At 43.5% G+C, this 19,467-nt stretch overlaps 1 protein-coding gene across 4 annotated transcripts in view; it reads right to left on the bottom strand.

Moving 5' to 3' along the window:
- Positions 1 to 1,626: 1,626 nt before the first annotated feature.
- sh2b3 (SH2B adaptor protein 3) overlaps positions 1,627 to 19,467 on the bottom strand; it is a 73,477-nt gene continuing 55,636 nt past the window's right edge. For 3 of the 4 annotated variants that reach the window (XM_004547101.6, XM_004547102.5, XM_004547103.5), the window contains exons 3-8: positions 16,263 to 16,364; positions 15,218 to 15,306; positions 7,986 to 8,083; positions 7,282 to 7,496; positions 6,870 to 7,047; positions 1,627 to 6,582 (exon numbers count right to left, since the gene is read on the bottom strand). In XM_004547101.6, the coding sequence (XP_004547158.1) occupies positions 6,200 to 6,582; positions 6,870 to 7,047; positions 7,282 to 7,496; positions 7,986 to 8,083; positions 15,218 to 15,306; positions 16,263 to 16,364 (1,065 nt within the window). In that variant the 3' untranslated portion in view covers positions 1,627 to 6,199. The remainder of the gene's footprint in view (positions 6,583 to 6,869; positions 7,048 to 7,281; positions 7,497 to 7,985; positions 8,084 to 15,217; positions 15,307 to 16,262; positions 16,365 to 19,467) is intronic. The other variant, XM_004547104.6, reaches the window with a different exon arrangement.

Here is a 19,467-nt window from a genome sequence, read left to right on the forward strand (position 1 = left end):
CATAATCCCTGTCCCCAAGAAACCTAGGATCACTGGACTAAATGACTACAGACCCGTGGCTCTGACATCTGTGGTCATGAAGTCTTTAGAGCGCCTAGTTCTCTCCCATCTCAGGACCCTCACGGCCCCCCTCCTGGACCCCCTGCAGTTTGCATATAGAGCCAACAGGTCTGTAGACGACGCCATCAACATGGCCCTACACTTCATCCTGCAGCATCTGGACTCCCCAGGAACCTACGCCAGGATCCTGTTTGTGGACTTCAGCTCTGCCTTCAACACCATCCTTCCAGACCATCTCCGAGACAAGCTTTCCCAGATGAATGTGCCTGATCCCATCTGCCGGTGGATCACTGACTTCCTGACGGACAGGAAGCAGCATGTGAGGCTGGGAAAGAATGTCTCGGACTCCCGGACCATCAGCACCGGCTCCCCTCAGGGCTGTGTTCTTTCTCCTCTGCTCTTCTCCCTGTACACCAACTGCTGCACCTCCACCCACCAGTCTGTCAAGCTAATCAAGTTCGCAGATGACACCACCGTTATTGGGCTCATCTCGGACGGGGACAAGTCTGCCTACAGGAGGGAGGTTGAACGTCTGGTGTCCTGGTGCAGCCACAACAACCTGGTGCTGAATGCCCAGAAGACAGTGGAGATTATTGTGGACTTCAGGAAGCACACAGCCCCACTCCCCCCCATCATCCTGACTGACACCCCCATCACCTCTGTGGACTCATTCCGCTTCCTGGGTACCACCATCACCCAGGACCTGAAGTGGGAGCCCACCATCACCTCCGTCATCAAGAAAGCCCAGCAGAGGATGTACTTCCTGAGGCAGCTGAAGAAATTCAACCTGCCAACACGGACGATGATGCAGTTCTACACCGCAATCATCGAGTCCATCCTCACCTCCTCCATCACAGTGTGGTACGCTGGAGCCACTATCAGGGACAAACAGAGACTGCAGCGTGTTGTGCGCTCTGCTGAGAAGGTGATTGGCTGCAGACTCCCATCTTTGCAGGACCTGTACACCTCCAGGACATTGCGGCGTGCAGCTCGGATCTCAGCTGACCCTTCTCACCCTGGACACAGTCTGTTTGACCTGCTCCCCTCAGGCAGGAGGCTCCGGTCCATTCGCACCAGAACCTCTCGCCATAAGAACAGTTTCTTCCCCTCTGCTGTTGGACACATGAACAATAACCATATGACTGTTCCCACCACTAACACATGACCCTACGCTGTGTTCACTGCATCATTCCATGTTTGGCACTGATCACCACCTGCACTCATGTATATATCTTTCTACGTAGCACTTTTAATTCTTATCCCTACTTTTATTTTTTCATGTCTATTTAAGTGCTATTTATGACACTATGTTTGCACTGAAGCACCGCAGCAATTTCCTAATGTTGTAAACCTGCTCAACATTTGGCAATAAACCCCTTTCTGATTCTGATTTGTTGCCATGTGAACAGATGTACCCAACAAAGTGTCAGGTAAGTGTAGTCACTGTAATCTCTGTATCTTACAGCTGTAAAACAGAAATGCCACCATGTCGCATTTGCCAACTTTGTTCTTTGTGATGAACAAAGACAAACATCAGATACACAAACTAACCACACCATTTTTTTTTTTTTTTGGTTGGGTTTATTTTAAAAAATGGGTCAAATATACAGTTGATATATATTTAATATAATTTAGATGCTGAAAGGGATGCAAACACAATGACAGATTTTCAAAGGTGGTTTTCGTTGACTGTAGAAGGGATGATGGGTTAAACTGGAATGTTTACAGTGCTGAGTTAAAAAAACAAAACAAAACGGGATGAACAGTATTGAGAACACATGACATTCATCTACTGGACATTAAAAAAATAAAACATGGATTTGGGGGGGTGAGTGGGGGCATTTCTGGAGTAGATGTTAAAGATTAAAAGACCCCTGAGGTACATGGGGATTTTCTCTTGCATTATCTCGATTCCTGCAAATATCAGCCATGAAGCAACAGAAATATGCGGTAGCCCTGTTTATTTTTTCTAACATAGCATGTTTTCCCAGGATCTTGGGCAGTCATTGGCTATTTTTTACTTCAATCTATGACCAGGTGAAAACACCGAAAGCCATCCATCCAAGCTTCTGATCGCTCCCTAGCTACAAACATGAAGGTGTGAAGCACGGGGCATCTCTCAGATATTGCACTACACAATCACACCCTGAGCTCTGGAGAGGAAAAACAACAACAACAACAATTAAAAAGGGGAAAAGCAACAGCAGCTTTCTGGCAAAAGGCACAGTCATTCTCCCTTAAAGGGAAATCAGCAAAGAGAGGGGACTGGTATATTTTTAAAAATAGTTACTGTTACCGTTGCTTTCGTTTAGCAGAAGAGAAACAGAGGTGTTGATGGAGAAGGTGATTTGTTTTGACTTTGAGCAACATAAAAGTTAGGAAGACCAACCGTACTTTTGCCAAAAACATTCTTGTTTTTGTTCCCCTTGAAAGATGTCAGTCTTTATCATGATGATTACATTAAAGAGAACTACACAACCATTGTAACAAATATTCCTTTGGTAGACAAAGCTGACTTGTTATTAGAGGAGTAATGACGACGATCTCGCTCTGATCGTGACAAGGAGGGAGTCAAGTTGCATTTTTCTTTTTCTCTTATTTAAAAAAAAGGAAAGAAACCTCTCCAGCAAACTGCAATAATTAAGAGGACAGCGAGACAAACAGAATCATATCTAAACCATATATTAAGCACAGATTTACTGCAAGTAAACCTAAAATCATCTGCTAAAGTTAGTGTTAAAGCAAGGTTAGAAGACAGACAAGTCCTACAACACCATTCCCCAAGAAATCCTGCTGCTAGTGGCACTGAAGCTTCAATTATTAAAATAAAAATAAAGTAAAAATTACAGGAAACATGACATTTCATGTTTGGCGTGTGAAAAACGAGAACACCATAAAGTCTGGGGTAAAAATCAGCTGTTTAGATGCCCTTTGAAGAAACTCAATGTGGTGGAATGAGATTTTTTTTTTAAGTCCGCTCACAGCAATAAAATTTACACCTGAGTTGACACCTGGCATAGTCAGTGCACTTTCAACTGGTGGGATAAACCTTACAAAAGCTATGATGACAAACTCACAAGGCACCTTATGTTATCGATTAAATCCAGTTTAAGTGCACAAAAACATGAAGCTGGAGGACAGAGGAACAGCGTCCGATCACTGGTGTCTAACATCTCGTGACACTTTCAAAGCTTTGCTGATTGAAACCAAACTTCTTCTATGATATAAACATACAAATTCTATTACAAATAACATATAGTGTAAAAAAAAAGACATTAACTTCACAGCCATTCCTTGGTTTTTAGCTGCTGTGGTGAAGTCACACAGAAAATACGAAAAAAAAAAAAAATTAATGCTGTGAGTGTAAAAAATACAGATAAGAACATGACGCTCCTCCCCCAAATCAGGAAAGCACATGTTAATATTAACTGAGCCACCTCAGTTTTTCCGGAGCATTAAGGGTTTAATGCTGGATTAACAGCCCGATGCAAAACTGATTGGAAAAAGGTTGAGACTCCAGACAACGTGAAGGATAAATCAATCAGACTTGTGTTAAATGCCCGACTTTGACTCAATAACTACTTTGTTTTGGTCTGCACATAAAGTTCGCCCCCTGTTGTGCTCTTTGAAGTGAAGCCATTCAAGCTTATGTCTTTGTTTTTTTTGACATACAAGTGCAAAATTCACATTGGAGTGCCAAGTCTTATTTTGGTAAATCGTTTCATGCCACAAAATCAGTAAAATGCAGTGAAGGTATTGCTGAAAAAACATAAAGAGACCGCTTAAATCACACATTACTCTATGCAGAAAAACTAAGAAGACCCTTATTGTTTCCATAGTAATTAAGAAAGTAAGAAGCAAATTAAACACACTTAACTGATCGTCTGCAAGTGTGAGCACCTCCATAGCACCTTTAACATTTCTTAATGTTAAAGTCCATGACAGAACAAGTATGAATTGTTTGGAAGGAGACAACCTCTTCTCTCTAAAGGGAACATGTCAGCACACAGATTAGGTTTGCAAAGGACCATCTGAGCAAACCACAAGACTTGTGGATCAAAAGATGCCACAGTCAGTGCCACATTTGATGAAAGCCAAACACAGCACGCCTGCACAAAGCTGTCACGCCAACGTTCAAGCATCGACTGAGTCGACCGGGAACTCCTTTCTATACCAAAGTATTCTAGAGCCAAATGTAAGGCCACTGTGTGAAGGCTAAAGCTTGACTGAAACTGGATCGTGCAACAGGTCGACGATCCCAACCACAGCAGCCTGAAATACTGCAGTGGGTCCTGAACAGAGCCCATATGGAAAAGAGATAGTAAAAACGTATATGATTTACTCATGAAAGTGGCCACTTTCTTATTTCTTTCATATATTGTTTTAGTAAGTATCATTATATCATTATCATTATATAATTTTTCAAGGGATCTTATATCTGTTTTCACTCTTGTATGCTTTTCATACAAGTTTCACACAAGACAGATACAACCTTTATAAGATTTATATATATCTTTTCCATATGGGAGGTGTGCACAATGAATGGCCACAAAAGAAGAGTGGGATAAAAACTGCTCCTCAACTGTGAGAGAAACTGATCCAGCAAACAATCACTCAGAGTTATTGCTGTTAAAGGTTGTTTTATGAGCTCTTAAATGCCTGCGACCTGTAAACCTGTGACAATGGAGGAAAACGTTTACACGTCACATCTTATAGCATATAAACCAGAGCAGAAGTACAATTTTCTGTCGTTCATTCAGTTGAAACTTCAAACTCTTAAAAAGTGCTTGTAATAATATCCACAGACCATCTAAACCCACCGTTCACGGCTGCAGGATGGCGACATATTAAAATTCTCTTGTTACTTTATCACTCCAGCTTCTCTGATTTTGTGGCAGAAATGATTTCTGTGGTGCTTTGTTGTTATATAAGTAATTATAATTATAAGTAATAATTTACTCTCTTGTAAAATAGTTTATTTTTAAAATACTTGACTATATTACAAGTAAATAATATCTTTTAAGGCATTCAGCAGCTGGATTGTAGCTGCAGCTGCTTTGGGTACAATTAAAGAGCCGGAACCTCGTCTGTCCTTTTTATTTAGTAAATCTGAAAGGGCAGATATTCCAGCTGACACTCAAAGTGACCCTGACCTACCCATAAGTTGAGTATAACTGCCTTAGGTGATCAAAATTCAACATAACACCACACACTTGCTTTATTCTCGCATAAACGGTCACATCCAGATGCACAACTCAAACTTAGATTTAGGGTAAAAATTAAAGAGCGGTGATGAAAATCTGATTCTGAATCCGTTCTTCTCTGTAAGTTTGAAGGAGTGGAAGCGGTGCTCAATCCATTTTTAGCAAAATGTAACAAAAGTTTCCCCTTTTTGACTGTAAAAAAAAATAAAAATCATTATTATTTTTCTACAAAAGTATCTGTGCATAGAAAAAATACACATTGCTTTCAAAGTGCACTGAAGATATACTTCAATACATAATAAAGCACAAGTGGGAGAATATCTAATGTAATAATGCTCTAAAATGAGCGCTCTTTGTCTGTGTACAAAAAAAGAAAGAAAGGTGAGAGTTTGCTCCACACTGGAAACTTTGTGTGGAGAGTAAATGTCTTTTAAATATTTTAAATTAACCAATTTTGCAGGGAGTGCCTTCCCATCAGTTCTGGTTAAGTGCCAAAGAAATGAAAACAAGTGCACCTCTATAAAAATGACCAGAATAGAAATATAGAAAACTATTTTCTGCCTGGGCTTTAGGTCAATAGTCATTTGACTCTCCCACTCTCACAGAGAACCTCAACATTAATAATCAGCACTGTTATAAAGCTCCGAAAATACATTCACTGTGGACAGTCTGGGTGGAGGATGTGAGGGTCTGACACTGGTAAACACACACACGCACAAAGTGAGTGTTTGTGTGTGTTTCCACATACACAGTGGTATGCATTCATCAGACAAAGACTTCTTCACTCAAGTTCATGAGTCTGCTGCAATCAGGTTATATACCTGTGGGAGGGGAGCGACAAGCAAACACAAGTGTGTTTGTGTGTGTCTGAGTGTGTCAGCTTCACAGGTGTCTGCTGTCGTTCAGAGGTGTTGCAGGTGTTTGACTCAGCGGGGTCAGAGCAACATGTACTGGTTGTCTATTGCCCGCTTGCGACCGCGGTCAGGTTCCAGCTCATAGTCTGAGTCCCGCTGAGGGATGATGGGAGCGTGGGTGCTGGGGTGGCGTAGCAGGTTCCTCCTTCCTACCGACTCGCTCCGACGGAGTGGAGGCGGGGCTGACAGCGTGGGCTCGGGGACCATGCCGGTGCGGGTAAAAGAATGGATTCCAGACTGGGAAAAGGAGCTGGAAGTGGAAAAGCTGGTGCTGGCCGTGGTGTTGGTGGAGCAGGAGGAAGGGGGCTGGCTGGAGCTGCGAGCCAGGCTGCAGTGAGCCAAGCTGGGCTCAGAGCTCCAGCGATGGAGGGAGAACGGGACGAGGAAAGCGCCTGAGAGCTGACCTGAGGGAAACAAGAGGAAATAAATCAGCAAACATGAGCTGTAGAAGTTGATTATATAAAAACTAAAAACCTCTTTATTCAGTCTGAATTTCCGATGTGCACTGATTCGCGGAGGTACTACAAACTGCAGTGGAGCACAACCACAAACTACTGGAGAAGCTGCTCCTTTAATTTGTATAAGTACGGGTGTACTGCCTTTAAACGTGTGTGCATCACACTACTAATTCAGCGATAACACCGTTGGTACACATTATTATTTGAATGAGGTCCAAATCCACGAGTCTCACCCTGTGAAGGCGGGGTGGAACCCGCCACTACGAAGCGGGACAGAGTGACAGCACCGGCGGCTCCACACTCCAGTGGGATAGGGAAGAGTCTGAAATGACTGAGCATGTCCATAACAGATGGGAAGCGCAGGTGCTGCACCCTGCACTGACCCCATTCTGTCAAAGAGAGGCGCAGGTGCTGCAGAGAGGAAAGAGGGAAAAAAGATGAGGAAACAGACGTTTCACGTTGGCTGAAGTGAATTCTTTTCCTAACCACAGTGCTCAGTGTGCACACTTGTTTATCTATGCTTGTGTAATGCTTCCTGTGTCTGCACAATTTTCACGTTTCCAGATGGAAAAAAACAAAACAACTTGGGTTTCAAAAGACAATCCTCAACTGCAACCACAACTGTACCCACATACTGATCCGTACCTTTGCTTTTCCCTGGTAGTTGAAGGTGAGGACGTAGTCGCCCCTGCGTGTCTCACTCTGTCGGACCAGAAACACCCCGTGTCCCTCTGGCCCGGAGCTCTGAACCAGGTGGGCCGCCTTGACGCGAGAGATGGGTCCGTGGAACCAGGGGTAGGAGAACAGGAAGTGATCTGTCTTCTGGATTACCTGCTCTGGCAGGGTGAAGGTGACAGGAGCTGTAGGGATGATCAAAGACGGCGAATGTGTTTGTTTCTGTCCGAATGTGCAAAACTGGCTGAAATAATCAATACTGTGTAAACTGTAATGGTTCCGTGTTCACTGTGAAACACTGGTTCTGTGTTCAGCCAACCTGCTTGTCTGTTTTTATCTTTGAGCTGCTGAAGAGAGCAAATAAGCTCTAAAAACACACCAGAAACCCAGTGACCACCCAGTTAAAGACAGAGGAGTGCTTATAGCAGACGAACAGGAGTATGTTGTTGTAGAGACTAAAAGCAGAGCTAAAGGAGAGCAAAACAGAAATAAACTAAATGTTTGCACTTCCTCTCGTGTAGTTACTTTATCTCTGGGTACCCACGTGTGAACGAACAGGATAAAACAAAACCTCAGAAATAAAAAAATAACAGTTTTGAACTGAAATACACAGCAACACTCTGATTATCAGAGGATGTGTCGCCGAGGTAACGTCCCCTCATCCCAGTACTCACGCTGACTCTGACTTTCTGGCTCTGAGCTCCCTCTGTGATTGGCTGGGGCAGAAGTGTCAGGCGGGGAAGGGAGGGGCTCCAGATCCACGCTGACTGACCTGAAAGACAAGAGCAGACTCAGATTATACACACACGAATGTTATTCTGTCTGTAGACTTTGCTTGGGATTATTTCACCACGCCTTAGTCACATTTAGGTTGGACCACAGTTCCAATAGCACGGATTCAGCCCTGGGTGTACATAACCACGGTGATGAAAAGCTGCTAAGACGCTTCATTGTTACTGCATAGATGTCTTTGTGAGAATTTAGTCTGGTCTTTGATTTATTTACTTGTCACAAAAGGGATTATTTGAACCCTCTTTGGTAGTCTTAGCCTTTAGACTTAGACTTAGTTCCTCCTACGCCGAGCGGCGCATCGGGCAGCTAGTGATCTCCATCGATGTCGGTCAGCAGCGACTGCTTCAGCTTCGTCCCAGGCAATGTTGACAGTTCTCAGATCGTCCATAAATGTTCGACGCCATGTGGTCTTTGGTCGGCCTTGCTTTCGCTTGCCAGTGCGTGGACGCCATGTCATGGCAATCTTAGCTGGGCGATGAGGGGGTAGGCGTAAAATATGTCCCGCAAAGCGAAAGCGCCTTTCTGCAACAACATCGGCTAATGGGCGGGTGCCTGCTCTTTGTAGGACCTCCTCATTTGTTATTCGGTCCCGGTAGGAAATTCTCAGGATTCGCCGCAAGCCACGTTGTTGAAGCACGTTCAGGTGTTGAATAATTGCACTTGTTGAGCGCCAGGTTTCACTAGCGTAAAGTGCAGTAGGGAAGACTATAGAGTTCAGTAGTCTGATCTTGACCCTTACATTCAGGGAGGTCGAGTTCCAAATAGGTTGGAGACGTCGCAGGACACCAACTGCCTTCCCTACTCTGGCGTCGACATCCCGATCAGAGACCCCGTCATTCGAGATGATGCTGCCAAGATATGTAAAATTCTCCACCTCTTCAGCACGTTGTTGGTTGATCATGACAGGAATGCGGGCACGTGCATAGCCAACTCGGAGTACCTTGGTTTTTTTGGCGCTGATTCTTAATCCAACTTTCGTTGCCTCCCTCTGCAGGGCCGCGGTCAACTTTTGGAGGTCTTCCTGAGTCGAGCCCAGCAGGGCGATGTCATCTGCGAAGTCCAAGTCAGTGAGATTACGCGCTTCGTGCCAGGGCACACCGATGTCAGCTTGGTCAACTGATCGTCGCATGATGAAGTCAATTACCAACAGGAAGAGGAAAGGGGATAGCACGCATCCTTGTCAGACGCCAGTATTGATCTTGAAGAAGGCTGTGCAGCCGTCATCCGTCCGGACGCAGCAACGGGAGTTGGAGTAGAGACAACGAAAGGCATCTACAAACTGCTGAGGGACTCCATAGTGGCGTAGGATAGCCCATAGAGTCGGCCGGTGGACGCTGTCAAAAGCCTTCTCGAAGTCAATGAAATTAATAGAAATCTTCTTTTGGTATTCCAATGTTTGTTCAATGATCATGCGGAGGGTGAAGATTTGCTCGACGCATGACCGGCCACTCCGAAACCCAGCCTGCTCTTCTCGCAATCGTTCGTTCACAGCGTGTCGTAGCCGATTCAAAAGAGCGAGGCAAAACACTTTCCCGGGTACCGACAGCAACGTGATGCCCCGCCAGTTGTTACAGTCACCCAAATCACCTTTTTTTGGAAGTTTGATAATGGTGCCTTTTGTCCAATCATCGGGTACATGTGATGTTGACCAGCAGGCGTTTAGGAGTCTTGTAAGGGCGGCTTCAAGATGGGGTCCACCATTCTTCAGCATTTCGGCGAGGATTTCGTCCAGGCCTGCGGCCTTTCCACTCTTGAGGAGTCGGATCGCTGTCTTGACTTCAGTGATGCTGATTTGTCCGATATCGACAGGAAGAAGATCCATGGAAGGTGCCAGGTCTTCGGCCTCGAACCGTTGGGGTGGCTCAGGTTGGTTCAGAGTATAGCGGAAGTGTTCGACCCATCGTTGTTCTTGTTCAGCTGCAGTAAGGAGGACACGTCCATTTTTGTCTCGGATTGGAACACCGCGGCCACCACGAGCCCCAGTTAGATCTCGTACAATGCGATATAAGGTTCGGGTGTCGTTCCGATCGGCTGCTTCTTGGGCTTCGATGCCTTTAGCTTCGATCCATTCACGCCTGTCACGCCGGCAGCTGCGTTTGACCTGTCGGGCAAGGTCTTGGTAGGTGGCCATGGCCCTCTCACGCTGGTCTGCAGAAGCATGTGGGTCAAAGGCCACCTGGTCCCGAACTGACTTTGCCAAGCGACGTTGATCTATAAGTTCCCATGAACGGTCGGAGATCCAGCGCTCCTTAAAGCTGCCCCGTCGGCGACCAATCTTCGATTCTGCTGCACCGACCACAGCCTCTTTTAGCTCATCCCAGGGTGTATCTGGATTTTTGTTGTTATTTCCTTCCGCAGCAAGGAGCTGGAAGCGGTTTCTCAATTCGAGTTGAAATTCTGCTGCCGTATTTGCATCTTTTAGGCGTTGAATGTTAAAAGGACTTGGCCGCTGCAGTCGTGGTTGGAGGCGCTTCAGGTGAAGTTTACATTTGGCAATTAGCAGGCAGTGATCCGAGTCAATGTCGGCTCCACGCCACACTCTAACATCGCTAATGGTGGATGCCCAGCGGGATGATATGCAGATGTAGTCGATCTCGCTTGTATATCTGCCACCGGGGGCCTTCCACGTCGCCTTGTGTATCCGCTTGTGGCCGAAGAAGGTGTTCTTGATGGTCAGCAGGTTTGCCGCACAGAACGAGATCAGCCGCCTACCGTTTTCATTTGTCATTGCTGCGATTCCAAACGGGCCGATAGTCGATTCCAGGCCATCCCGGTTACTGCTTATTTGCGCGTTGAAATCTCCGCCCACGATCAGCAAATCATGACGCGGGGAGTTGTCAATGGCATCCTGGAGCATCGCATAGAACCCATCCTTGTCAGTATCGTCAGCCTCTTCTGTTGGAGCATATACTTGAAGAATTGTGACTTTCACATGCCTAGCTTGGAAACGAGCTAAGGTTAGGCGGTCTGAAATGGGCTTCCAGGCCAGCAATGATGTTGTTGCACGTCGCGAGAGGATGAAGCCCACGCCACGTGCATGGTCTTGGGCATGGCCAGAGTAGAGCACCATCTTTCCATCACTAACCATCTTCCCACTTCCTGCCCATCGCATTTCTGAGATGCCCAAGATGTCCATACGGTACGAGTCAAATTCATATAGAAGCTGGGCCAATAGTCTCTGCCATTGCCGGTCCCAAGCCCGGATGAGAAAGGAGGAGGGTTGGGCGTGGGGCTAGCAACCCCACCCTGTAAAAACTCCAATTGCTACGGAAACAGCAAGTGAATCTCAGTATCGACTGAATCAGGGCGAAGATGATGATCGGCAACCCTTAATGACGACAGTGGAGAAAAGCCCTCGGGTCGTCCACTGCCCGATGCGTCGACCAATTTTCAACCCAAAAGAAGAGTCTTAGCCTTTACTTGCTAGCTATTAAAAATAGCTAATTTAATACTATACTTCTATAATATTACTCTATATTTGTGACTGAGATGCAAATTGTTTTGCAAATTGTCATTTGTTTTTTGAGATTTCTCTTGTAACCAAACAGCTGTTTGTCATAATGGATGCGATATAATCACATATTGCTATGGAAAAATGTGTATTCCCCAACTGGTTGGCAGTGTTTCCTGGAGGTATCTGGCTCTAGTGTCTGCTTTGGCTGCTGGCGGATTGCCGTGGCTGTCTGTAGCTTTTCATGTTTGCCCGCAAAAATTCACTAAGTACTAAGTCAGCTGTAGTAGAACTTGAAAAAGTGCAATGCATAACAAAAATGAGAAGGTTCTCCTTCAAAGTAAAAGTTGTGCAATCAGCACTGGAGCCACCAAAAGGTGCAGCTCTTAATTTGAAGGTGAACCTGCAACAGCAACTCGCAACTGGTTGGGAAATACTCATTTTTCCCTAACAAGCAGTGGTTGGCAGATGTTCATAGATCGATCTCTAGGAGTGTGTGACTGCGACCTTATTCACTTGACCTGCATCGTCATCAAACCTCAATATGTAAGCTGCGGTCTCCCCATTTCACTGGTGGGGCTTTTATAAAGTGAAGCGCTACATTGAAAGCCCTTCAGGACTTTGCAGCTGTGGACTTGAACGTAACACTGAGTTGTGAGCTTAGACACTGTGTCAGCTTCAAACTAATCTACAACATATCAAAAATGTCACTGGCGTGGCTCCATGTTGTTAGAATGGACCCCCAGAACGACTTCAATGCAGTTTGCATATCACAGCTCAACAGCCAAGATGACATAATCTAAAAACTGTAAGCTGTCTGCAGCTTTAATGTTTAACACTCCGAATCAGCAGATGTATTTGAGTACGCGTCAAGACATAGTGTACTACACAAACTGGTTAAAGAGTTGCACAATATCAGGCAACCAACTTCTACATTTGCAACTACTGTTGAATTTCTGGGACATTATGCAAACAGTTAGACGCACAGTATAAAAACTGAAAGTTGAGCTTTTTACAAAATAAAATAATGAAAAAGTGGGGCCTAATATTTTTGACAGAAGGCCAAACATTGCCTACAGACTTCTATCTGCTTACCAGCAGGCTAGGAAATGCATTACACTACTGAGGGTCCTCACAAGGATGTGCTGGTGAGGTGAGTCTGCAGGCTGAAGGCAAACAAAGCCACAGACGGGAAGTGAGTCCAGTTGAGATCTGAACTTACATTTCTTCTGTTTCACTGCTCGCTCTCTCTCTCATACACGCACACACAAGTGGTATATCTGGGCCGCTTGTGTGTGCCGCTTCCCGACAGATGAGAACGGGAAGGTTAAAGAAGGAAGTTGGAGTAAAATCCTGCTTAAATGCTGACTTGAGTTTGCAGAGCAATGAATAACAGGAAGACTTTACTTCTCACTGTGTATGTGTGTGTGTCCATTCTTGTTCTTCTATCTTTGTGACAATCATTTTTTCCCTGAGTATGGACATCATTTCACACAGTCAGCAAATCTTCAAGGAATAAAATTTAGCCCTCAGCACACTTAAAGCACGCTACACCTACCACATCTGAAGAAAAATGCGAGTTTATTTCCCTCACACTGCTTCCCTGATGTCTCACCAAGTGTTGTGTGCCTTTTGAGGTCCTCTGTAGTCTCTGCATGATGAATCGCACAAATAAAACCACGGACTTTTGGACAACAAGCCTTTTCCACAGTAGACATTGTGAGTTGTACTGATAGGAAAAGTATGGATGCTGTTAAAAGGATTAAGAATGACTCTGCTTCACATAAGAAACAATGCTTTGTTAGATTTGGTATCTGGACCGTGAAAGTAAAGCTCAAGTGTAATTGTAAAAATTAATATTTACATTTGAGGCGTGTCTGAACAGCACTGCAGAGTCACGATGATCCAAGTGTTGCTTGGTGAAGTTACAAAAACTAAACCAGCTTTTAGATGATATTAGTGAGAATTTAGACAAAAACAAGCTGTTTTCAAAGGTCCAGATAATGCATTCAAAGGATTATCAGATGCAAAGTATTACACACTTGATTTTACAACACTGGACTGTTATTTCTGTACGTCCTTTATTTTATTTTTAACGCAACACTGCAGCAAAAGTTGATCCAGAATCATATGATTGTTTCTGAACAGCCCTTCTTTCATCTGAACATCTTCCAGCTCCAACGCATTTGTGGGCTGCTTCCATTCAATTAATGCAACATGCAGGCCAGCTGCGGCTCTAAACAAAGCCTTGAAGAATCTAACATGTACTTACTTTAAGACATTTATTCAAATTTAACGGCAGTTCTTTTTCTAAGTTCATTGTTTGTTTGTTTTTAGAGTGTGTGCACTTCCAGATATCTGCAGAAACGAGAAATGCCCCGAGATTCTCAGACCTCCCCCACACTTCCTTTCAGAGAAACGCACACTGACACACACAAATAGACAGAGATTGTCTTTATAACAAGAAACAGAAAACCTGTGTACCACTAAGTTTTATTCCAGGATTGGGTATTCCTGTGAGTACAGTTTGCACTGATTACTGCTTAACAGAAGTAGCTTCAACAGTGCGGTCTGCATCTCCTTTTAGAAGATGACTGATAATTCTGTCTTCTTGCATGACTTCTACTCTTCTTACTTTTCCCATTTCTTTAAAATTCAAAGAGATTTCTTCATTCTTTCCGTGCAAAGTAGAGAATTGATAGGAAATGAAGCACCACATGAAAGATCTTAATAACAGGGCCTTCAGGGCTCTTAAAGCCGTCTCCTACTTTAACCTTTGAAAAGCTACATTTACTGCTACACGTTCCCTCTAAACATCATACGTTACCTCTCAAAGGTGTGCAGCGAGCACTAAGTTGACTAATGGTGCTGTTGACTGATCAGTTAGGAGGAATACTTCAAATGCAGTAAAGTTGAAACCAGCACAAAGCTGTACGGACAAACCAGAGCGAATACAAACTGTGCAGTTCAAGAAAAGATAAATACGCTCGAGGCCGCACACACACACACCTGTTTGTCTACATATGCACATACATCAACATTTATTCTCACTTCCTTTTGCAAACACATACCTCAGGACAAGTAAACATCCAACACACCCACAAACACTAAAAACAGCCAAGTGTTAAATATTTCCTCTCGCGATGTGAATTTCTGGGCTGACGCTCGTGTTTAAAATAACAATTTGGCAGGTAAGATTTTTTGACTTTTTAAAAATATCATTTTAAAAATGCTACCTAACACTACCAATGTACTGATATCAGTGAACAAAGCTGAGATTGGCCAAAGCTGGCATGTCAGTGTGTCTCCACTTTCCACTCAGAAGTGAAAGTACAGCAAGGAAGTACCCACAGCAAGCTGAGAATAAAAATGCTCGTTCTGCACTATATAACTAATGTGATTGATAGATGTAATCTTCTACACTTTAAACCATAAACAAAGTTTTCTCTAGGTTACCAGGGGGTTGCAGACCTGTCGCTACTCCTCTGTGACGTTACAGAGCTTGACTGAATATACTTTGAGTCTCTTGTGTGATATTTAGTTTTTGATTCGATCTTCAGTCAATTTACACTCATAAAAACAAAGAACGAGTAAAGAAATGAGACACGTGTAAGTCAGATCACACAAACATCTGTCCTTGTTTTGTGTTTACACATCTCTCACCTGCTGCTGATGCACTCTTTTAGCTCTGTGGTCCAGGAGCTGACCTGCTGCTCGTTGTCCGTCTCAAATATCAGGCTACCTCGATTAACCTGCAGAGATAAAGATGCTTAAAAAAAAAACAGGCTACACAAAATGGACATGATGCAAATGCATAAAATGCCCTGAACCTCTGCACTTACTTAGAGCTTTTTCGTTTATTTTCACTACAACAGAATTAATAGTGTAACAGGAAGGAAAGCACAGGGCAATAAAACACTGCATACTAATGTAACCACCGCAATTTAATAAGTACAAAGAAGAAAAAAAACCCTCATAACAAAATGTTCTGTTAAATTTCAAAAGGTTTACCGTTAAAAAGGCAAATAGCTCGAGGGAAGGTGTGCTTACTGTGCTCCAATTAAAAACAAAGAAAAGCTGCCTGCACCTGCTACAGGAAAGCATTTCCTTGGTAAGGAGAGATACTATCAATATCAAGAGCCTCTGGGTGAAGCAGAACTTTTGAAATAAAAAACAAAGGCATGAGAGCTTTTTGTTAAATTTACTAAAAAAGAAGACAACAGTGAAAGTTAACACTTTTCACCACTGATGTGCAAAACCGCTATCAAATACTCGCTCCTGTGGCTGTGAAAACTTTGTAGTTTGCTTCTTCGCTGTGAACAAAGGCTGTAATCCTCTGCTGTGCACGAATGTGCTCGATAAACAAACAAAATGCCATTCAAATATCGCTGCAGATAAAATAAAAAAAAAACGGCTGGAGTGCAGCAACACCGCTGTCTGTTTGAGTGGGTTTATGTTTGATGGAGAGCTGAGCAGCTGGTGGGTAAAAAAAAGAGACTTTATGGTGGAATATCGTTTCACTTCAAACCAGCAACGTCTACTTTGTCAGTCCACTTCGTGAGTTTTGAAATGACAGTGTTTATCCTGTTCTGGCTGAACGGTGAAGATCTAAGCAATCTGGATATAAACAACTCAGCGGTCAGAGTCCCAAACTACAGCTTCTCTTAGGAAGCATCATTTTTCCATTTAGCTGTAATCGTGTACAAACCTTTAGAACAAACGTGTTAAAGTTGTCAGGCATCTCCAGCCGGTTGCAACGCCGGACCTCTTGGATATCTGAGCAGTGAGTCGTCAGCTTGGGACTGGAGGCCTGAAACACACAGTGAGTACATAATTAGCGTCTGATACATGAGAGTAATTCCTCTGATGAACACATAAAAGGGAAAGAAACGGAGAAAAAAAAAGGGTTTCACAATTGTATGCACGCCGTCAACCTTCCTCATAAGCTGGCCTGATAATCTTTAACACATTTTTAAATGGGCTTGTGCAAGTATCAAAAGTGCAAAATGAGTCATCAGATATGAGCATGTGCCAAATTCTTTGAAAGAAACAGGTCAGGGTTGCTGCAGGTAGTGTACGAGGAAGCCTGGTTTTTCAAAGAAAATCCTTTTACCTCCATTGTTTTTGCATAGCAGATGATGTGTCGGTGACATACATCACATTTCAACACTCAAGTATTATAAGAAAAACACAATCAGCCCATCGTCTTTTAAACAAAATGGAAACATTTTTTCCACGCAAACGTCTTCTTTAACTTAGCTTAAAGCGTGCAGTGGTCAAACTTTCATGGTCTGTGTAGATTTGTTACTCATTTGGTTTTCCTTTTCTGAGAAGTAGAGACTGTTCCAAACAGGAAATTGCCCCCCAAAAAAGGATGTCATGCAACACTGTGTACTACTCAGCTCAATCTGGCTGTCATGGGTAACATTTAAGAAGGCTGCCAAGTAAGGACTCGTTTGTGCACTGGGGCCTTTTTCTATTTTGATTAGAGGCAGTTTGCACTTGTGCGATCACCTCTGTAGATTTATTTTAATGTTGACCAATTAGGCTAAAAATACCACGGGACACAAACGAGCGTGACGCAAGCTCCCGCAGCGGGGCTTGAAGGCTGGCTGTGTTTGAAGAAACCTAAATGAGATATGAGGGGCTTTCTGGTGGCTGTTTGACCCGAGGCCCTCAGCATGAACTTATGACACTGCGAGTTTATTAACCACCAACAAAACCAGAAAGGATCCAGGCTTCAATATACTAAAATTGTAACTTATTTTATGTATTTTATGACTACTGTTCCTTTTATTAATTGTGTTTTTTGTAAGGTGACCTTGGGTTTCTGAAAGGCGCCCTCAAATAAAATGTATTATTATTATTATTATTAAAAAATACACATATTTTAAACTTCTCAAAATCCCCTCCCAGTCAGGTGAACCTGAAGCCAGCTGGACAAAAGGATGATGATGCGAAAGGATCTTGAAAGCAAAAATACTCCATCCCAGGCTGCTTTCATATGACTCCACACAGCTGTTGCTGACTTGTGACATACTTTACCTGGAGCAGTTTGCACTGGACCTCGCTTTAGTTTTTATTTTTTAAAACAATCCACGAAGACACATTTTTGGGGGAAAAAATTTATTTTTAAAGAATGCTGAACAGATACACACACAAAAAATCCACTAAAACAGCTCTGAAGAGCCTCCGAACCCCTACATCCAAACGAGTGGTAACAGAGCCAATGGCATAAACAAACACACATGCATGGACGAATGACTCAGTCAGCCATGTGTAAAGTGCCCGCGGCATGTCTGGGACAGAAGTCACTGCTGAAACGAAGGCTGAGTGACAACTGAGAGAAACACATGTAGACAAGAACATCAGCAGCTACTATGAAAAGTTTAAAAACTACAGCGTGTCAGCTGCATACAGTATTTTCATGTTTGACAACTGGAAATGTCAAATCCTGTCAAACCTTGACATTTAGTAGTCAGGCGTCATGAAGAAGAACACGGCTCTCATCACTAGTTTCTGTTACTGCATGTGTGCGAGTGCAAACTTGGTCATACAGAACAGAATATGAGAAAAGCAAAGTTCTGGATTGAACTTCTGATTATTTTCACAATAATCCAAAATTGGAGATAAAGAGCAAAATTTAAGAGTGAACGTAATCACAAGCTATAGTGACAACTCGTGACTCTTTACCTTATCGATTTATCTGACAATTATTAAAAAGTGTGGCCCGCAAACTCCCCTCAGTCCAAGCTAACATCTGTCACACCCAGCTGTGTTTGACAAACGTTTCAAAACGCAAATCCTAAATTGTTGAATCTGTCTCATGTAAGGGACAAGATTTCTGCAACGATCCAAGTTATATTTCTGTGTGGAGTTTGCATGTTCTCCTTCGGCCTTCGGCTCAGAAGACATACATGTTGGCTTTACTGATGATTCCAAATTTTTCAGGTATGAGAACTAGATAAGGTGTGTGAAGTGTACAAAAGAAAGCACTGAATGGCTAAATGTGGCTTGCAGGTGCTTTGAGTGGTAAATACTGCTATATAAATGCCAGTGCATTTAAATACTAAGCAAACATATTTAAGGGAGCATTGGTTGCATGAAGGTAAATAGTGCACACGCAGAAATGTAATCTCAAAAGCACTGACATCAATTTATCTTTATCAAATTAATCTGTGTTCATAGCCAATGCGAGAAGTTAGCCTGTGGGTTTCCAGATTGCATGACTGTCTGCATCTGTGCATTAAATTCAGCTTTTTGTCTTAACGTTTTGACCAGAAATGGTGATTTGTATCTGCTTGTTTTCTTTGTCAGCCATGCTGTCGAACTGCAAGACGAAGTGGATCTCCGAAGTGCAGCAGTTAGTGCTGCAAGTGCCTTAATAAATGCGTCACAACTAAGTGAACTCCGGTGTAGTCCATGCTGTGAAGCATTTCTTCACATGATCTGTTCAGTTCCTGTGAAAAGCACATCACCAGCCAGACGAAGAGCATCAAATTGCCCGCGAAGTGAAACTGTGTAATTAAACAGACTTGCACAATAATGGAAGCTAACTAAATCAGCACCGTGAGAGAGCAGAAGCAGCGAAAGGAAACAGACAAGACAGTAAAAGACACGGCATCGGGTGGGTGGGTAAGAGGGAGGAACGGAGGGCAAAAGAAAGTGCAGGGAGGACAAATTCCACTGCTTTGTGCACCGCATGAGTTTGAGCGCATGTGACAGTGCATGAGCCCGAGGAATGCATATGTTAATCTTTTGCACACGCATAAAACAACACAGGAGCGCACTCATCAAAAGAATAGTTACCTTTCTCCCTCACAACCCTTAATGCTATGAGTTTCAACCACAGTGTCTAATATTATCACTAAAAAGCACAATGACGCAGACAGGTCAAGGATGTGACTCATTTA

Source organism: Maylandia zebra, linkage group LG12 (genome assembly GCF_041146795.1).
Source record: "Maylandia zebra isolate NMK-2024a linkage group LG12, Mzebra_GT3a, whole genome shotgun sequence".
Taxonomy (NCBI): domain Eukaryota; kingdom Metazoa; phylum Chordata; class Actinopteri; order Cichliformes; family Cichlidae; genus Maylandia; species Maylandia zebra.